The sequence below is a fragment of the Cariama cristata genome, unplaced genomic scaffold (assembly GCF_000690535.1).
Source record: "Cariama cristata isolate BGI_N322 unplaced genomic scaffold, ASM69053v1 scaffold2828, whole genome shotgun sequence".
Taxonomy (NCBI): Eukaryota; Metazoa; Chordata; class Aves; order Cariamiformes; family Cariamidae; genus Cariama; species Cariama cristata.
Window position 1 is genome coordinate 29,130 of NW_009632681.1, and position 6,209 is coordinate 35,338.

General features: G+C 35.7%; 1 protein-coding gene across 1 annotated transcript in view; it reads right to left on the reverse strand.

The window, feature by feature from the left end:
* Positions 1-338: 338 nt before the first annotated feature.
* The window catches only part of CTR9 (CTR9, Paf1/RNA polymerase II complex component), a 21,393-nt gene continuing 15,522 nt past the window's right edge, over positions 339-6,209 (reverse strand). Inside the window, exons 19-25 of the mRNA XM_009706451.1 lie at positions 4,849-4,920; positions 3,511-3,646; positions 2,853-2,999; positions 2,267-2,424; positions 1,826-1,922; positions 1,361-1,473; positions 339-1,094 (exon numbers count right to left, since the gene is read on the reverse strand). Of these exons, the coding sequence (XP_009704753.1) occupies positions 686-1,094; positions 1,361-1,473; positions 1,826-1,922; positions 2,267-2,424; positions 2,853-2,999; positions 3,511-3,646; positions 4,849-4,920 (1,132 nt within the window). The 3' untranslated portion in view covers positions 339-685. The remainder of the gene's footprint in view (positions 1,095-1,360; positions 1,474-1,825; positions 1,923-2,266; positions 2,425-2,852; positions 3,000-3,510; positions 3,647-4,848; positions 4,921-6,209) is intronic.

The following is a 6,209-nucleotide window of genomic DNA, read 5'->3' on the forward strand; positions in this document are numbered from 1 at the left end:
AAGCAGGAAGAGTTTATTGTGACACTGGCAGCTTTACCTTTCTCAAGTAATACGGAGTTCTCTAAATTTTTTTTTTACCTACCAATTTAAATATTTCACCTATATCTGCATCGTTACTTTATAAAATTCCTTTCATATCTGCAACTTTTCACTTGATTTAACACAAAAACAGAAGCAAAAAACCAAACTCTTGGAAACATAAGGAGTTGCATCATGGCAAATGTATTCTTTAATAGAAAGTAAGACAAACCTCCCTACCAACCTTTATTCAGAATGAGAAAAAAGATAAATATCCACAGTTCTTTGTTCCATTTGGTAGGATTTTAAGATCCATCTATGCATGTATAAACACAGAACGCAGCTTTAGCCACACTGGATTCACCTAAACAGAGATTATATGTTCCATAGTTTTTACAGGCATTCCATCCTTGGTGTGCTGATTATAGTACAGGGATTCTGTTCTTCATCTACAGCAGTTTCAATTTAAGAAGACACCATAATTCAACTTAGAGAAACATCCATTAGTTGCTAATAGAAAGAATCACAGGAAGGTGTCACGACAGTTTACTAAAACATTAAGGTTTGGTTTTTTCAAATCACAGTTTTCAAATATAAAAATTGAATTTTCCCTGTAACCGAAATATATTTACATGAACGTTTTAAAAAGATGGTCTGTAATTTAGATCTAATCACTGTCATCTGAACCACCTTCAGACCCCTCATCGTTGGATCCTTCTGGTTCAGATTCGTTACCAGATCCTCTGCCAGAACCCTCGTTGTCAGATCCTCTCTCAGAATCTCTGTCTGAGTCAGCACTGCGAGAAGCTGGGCGAGATTCATTTTCTGAACCACCGGAACGACTTCTCCCCGACTGTACAGATTCATTGTCAGACTGCTCTGAATCTGACCGCCTCCTTTTTCTAGCCGACCTGTCACTGTCAGAATCTTCCTCAGATGGGTGGACACTGGACCTCCTCACACTACCTGCCTCACTTCCAGATTTGTTTCTGTTATCAGAATCACTATCAGAAACAATGCGTTTACTGTGCTGCTGTTCCCCATCATCTGAATCACTGTTGCTATTCCTAGCATGTCTGTAGGGAAGAGGAAAAAAAAAAATCCATTATTAAAAGATGTTATACTTAGCTTAAAAATAAAATGCGACACCAGGATTTGAGTAGTGCTAGCGTTATCGGAACGAGAAGAATGAGTGGAATTAATTTGTAGTGGAAAGTGATGTTGTGAGTACAATGAAAAGCTTCTCATTATCTGTGCATTATCTCATTATTATTAACACTGCAGTTTCTCTTGAAAGCATGCGTTGAAACTTTAGCACATCGAGGTTAATTAAGGTTCTTACCCATCATCAGCAATTTTAAGTTTATCCTCATCAGAAGAATCATCGCTTGATGAAATGATTGCTTTTGATTTGATCTTTCCTTTCATTGAAGGAGGCAGACGTTCTGGTTTGGGCTGTATAGGGAAAACACAAAGCGCTGCTTGTTCATGTGACTGGTTAAAGCATAGTGCCCAAATGTAGAAACATATTCAGAAAACCAGACATGCTTTTAACAGTTGTTCTAAAGTCATTAGATCAAAATTTTCCATTTACTATCACATAATTCTAGATGGCTTTAGAAATAACCTTTTCATCCTTGAAGCAGCAATAGCAACAGGGGAGGATGATAAAAATAAGCTCAAAGGCAGTTTGCTACAAGAAGTTTTCTTGTGATTTTCAAGATTAATAAATCTCTCTTGACTAGGGTAATGCTGAACTCCAAATGCATATTTAGGAAGTGATGCAGTTATTCAGGGTTTAACTTACAGCCTTCTTCTTCTCTGCTTTGGGAGGACGTCGTTTTTTAGGTCTTGGACCATTTTCATGTTCTTCATCATCACTCCCCTCATCTGCCTTCTGGGGTCTTAAACAGAAACATATTTTAAATAATGTAAAGCGTAACGTTGCAAAAAAAAAACTTAACACATGCAAAAATACCGTTTTAAATAATGTAAAGTGTAACATTGCAAAAAAAAACTTAACACATGCAAAAATACCAGTCTCAAGAAATGTCCAGTTTATCAAGCGTTACTCATACTTCTTTTGCAGAGTGGCTGTTTCAGTCTTATAATGTGCATGTGTAAATAAAAATTAATCACAACCTCTTGACAACAGTTCATTTTTCAAACTGCTGTGAAAGATGGCATGAGAATATAGTTAAAAGCCATATTATTTCTCAGGGAAGTCTAACATTAAAGTATCAGTTACCTCCTCCTCTTCTTCTTCTTTCTCTCACCCTCCTCTTCTTCTCCATCTTGTTCACTACCACTGCCCTTCCTCTTCTTTTTCTTTCTAGACACGGGCAGATCTTCATCACTGTCATCATTGACGAACTCATCGAATTCCCCTGCTCCTTTTTTGGAACGCTATAATAAACAAAAGCCCCAGAATATAGCCTATCAGTCACCTTCCAGTTAAAAAGCTACCAGAAAACAATTCAAAATAGAAACTTTATCTGCACACATTTTTGAAGATATGAAAATACAGACCTTCTTGTGCCAGCTTTCCCATAATCTCTAGATTGATATCATTAAGAAACCGATTCCAAATTTGCAAATAATAAAATAATCATCTTCTGTTATTTTAACAATTGAATAGAACAGGTTTTGGTGATGCCACCATGCTTGGAACTTTTAAGTATTAGCTTCCAATTTTTACATCTGGGTATTAAACCTGTGCAATTTCACTCAGTGGATTCTAAGACCTTGAAATTAAAAACCTGTGATACTGCAAGAGACCGTGTATCAAAAGGGGAAAATGAAGGAGATAATAATAAAAAAAGTTTCTGTTCTACCCTGCCTCCACCGCCACCACGTTTTTTCTCCTTTGATCCTTCTACTTCACCAGTGAACATCAGAATATTCTTGGTTTTCTCTACATATTGAGCTCTTTGTTCCAGAAGTTTCTTCTGTTCTTCTTTTTCTCTTAGGCGCTTCTCTTCCTGAAACAGAGAGAAAACTAATCATTACTACTGTATTTGCAGCATCGCGGTGATTATAATTGCAGACATATAAATCATTTGTTGACAAGAAACTGGAAAATTTACTTTTGACAGTTTATGTCATAGCAGAAGGTCCACATGGCAAAAAAAAAAAAAAAAAAAAATCATCTTCTACAAACCTATGCTAGAGTAGGCAAAAGTCCAAAAGAACTGTTGCACCAAGTGCTTCCTCATCCAGCCTGTCAGTATAGAAATTTGATAAGACACCTTCTAGGGCACCAATTTTATTTCATTATAAGAATAAAAATCTATTTCTGAGGCTATGAGGAAGAAAGAGTGAGTATCACCTGTTAGCTATAACATTTTCTGCTAGCACTTACTATAGCTAAGAAAAATATCTACTAGACATTTTATCAGTAACACTAGGTACCACCACAGAGCAACAGAGGCACACATATTGTTGATAGGTACACTAAAAAAATATAGTATACAGAATGTAACAGAATGAAACCTGTTCTTTAAGTAGTTTTTGGCGAAGCAGTTCCTTTTCTTGCTCTTGCTTCGCACGCAGCTCCCTTTCTTCTTCATCCTGCTTGCGTGCCCGAGCCACATGATACTGGGCTTGACTCAGTAAGTCAGAGCATTGCCTGTAACATGCAATGTTTTCAAGTAAAGGAAGGTGGCAGACAAATACTACAAGAAGAAACAGTTTTATAAAGGGCCTGTATCACACCAATATGTTCATATCACCAACAAAGGGAAAAAAAAGGTACTTGAACCAGCACAATAGAAGAGCAGAGCACTACAGATTGAGTAAACTAAAGCACTTTCTAGTAAGCCAATTTATCTTTAAATTGCAATATACAATTTCAGAACATATTACTTCACACTTATTTAGCCAATTCATATATACAAATAACCTCACATGAACATAAAAGGAACCATCCCAACTCATTTGGACAGCTTCAGAAGTATGGTTAATAAGAACTTGTATTCCATCACAACATACTAGTAAACCAAATCTGAAAGGTAGGTAGAAATTCCATCTTAAAAAACCCAATCGTGTAAGAGTTAAGGTTGCATAAACTATTCAGGTCTCACGAAACGTTAACATACAGCACTTTCAATACCCTCTTAGCTAATGTTACAATGATATTTCTTTTAATAATAAAATCTTCTCTGTACAAAGTGCTTTAATGATTTAAGATGTACAGTGCTCGATGGCCAACAGATGTTATTTGTATATGGCTATGACAATCTTAGAAGAATGTTCAATAAATAAAACACAGGGCATACTGAGTGAAAAATTAAAAAATAAGCTTACAAGGAAAGCTATTTGAATAGGCTTGTGTACAAACCCATTACCCTGAGCAAAAATTAAAGCATACTAGACTCTGCAAAACAAGAGTTTTTTGTGTTTCAATAACCAACTCATGCACTACCTCAAAAAAATCTCCACGAAAGCAAACCTGTTAGATTATTATGTTTAAAGTCAAAACAGTGACAGCTAGAGATGTTTAAATAAATGTCACTGCACTCTCATTAATGGAAAATGTGCCATTAAAACAGCTGAAGTTTTGCAGGCTCCAGCGAATGGCAGACATCACATGTTGAGAGTTTCAAACTACACAAAAATGTTAGAAAGCAAAGACAGGAAAACAATGAAACAGTAATATGGACTAACCCTGCACCTGTATTTCTACTGTTCTAAGCAGCTGTCAGTTGAAATTTTGGAATCCAGTTTTATTATGAAAAAACAAGACAAAAATATTCCACTTGCTATCTCAATGAAGGATTTATTTACGGTTTTGGGGTTTTTTTGTTGTTTGGTTGGGTTGGGTTTTTTTACCTGGCTTCTGTAGCAGCAAGTGCCAAGTCAAATCTCATCTTATCACCCACTTTACTCAAGTAACTGAAGTACCTGGAGGAAAAAACAACAAACAAAACTAGGCAAAAATGGCACTACTTACACATTTATTGTAATTTTGCCTTAAAACAAAGCATTTACTCCTGAACTACAATCCTATAAAACTCAACAGATGAGGAAACCTCACCAATTTTCTCTGTGTGCAGCCCCTTCTAATAGAATGGTATAAAAGTACATTCAGAGTCCTCCAAATTTAAAACATCCTAAAACCACTCTAGAGCAGAACAAAAACCCAGAAAAATTCTAAAGAGAATTCTAAGATTTCATTTACTGGCTCCTAGCAATAAGTACATTGCTGACCCTAGTAGATTTATTCCTTATCTGTCACAGATTAAGTGCTTGAAATCAGCATAAGAGAAGGAAGGAAAACTTGTTTCTTAAAAATCCTCCCAGAACAGCCTCCTTGAGCCCAGTTGACAGGCCCTTGCAAATACAACATACCTTCAGGTAGATGGGTAAGCTATGATGATCAGTGTTTTGGAAACAGTTTCTCCAATTCATTTAAAGGAAAACGACTTTCTAACTTTCAAAATTGTCACTGTTTCTTCCTATATTCCAGAGACATTTTAAATGAAGTGTTTTTGTGCTAGACTGAACTCAAATTCTTGTGCATATGAAGAAAGTAATTCCTTGCTCAAGTTTTAGATTATGGAAAATATTTTCCAAAATGTGATAGACATCTGAATTTTCAGTTAATGGGTACGAAACAAAGGCTTTCATGCAACTTTCTCAAGACAATAAATTCAGTTAAAAGCTTGTTATTTAAGTTAGAGGGTTTTTTTTCCAATATTTAGTTCACATTATGTATAGCACTAAAATTGTGAAATGCTTGCTTCTATGAAAGGCTTGCTTTAGTTGACAAAATTACTGAAAGGCAATGTCTATCCTCGACACAACTGCAGAGCTAGGAATGCATAAAGCAAGCACCAGCTACACCAGCAATACCTAGGAGCAGAATAAATAGCTGAAAGCTTTCTGTGAACAGATGGTGATGACTGGATCAATTACGCTGTTTGCTGCCTACAATTTTTTTTTTTTTTTTTTAAAAGACAACTAAAAGATCTGAAACATACTTAAGAAACTGCTTCTTTTCGTAAGCCACAAGAGTGCTTAGGCTTTACTTGCCAACAGGAGGGTGAAATTAGTTTTCAAGGACTACCCATCATTAACTAGGCTTATATAAATTTGCTTTTCAGCCTTATAGGTTGTTTTGAAAGAAACTGACAAAAAAAAAGTATTCAATTCATAGAATAATTTCAACATTTTTTTCAACTACGCTCTTC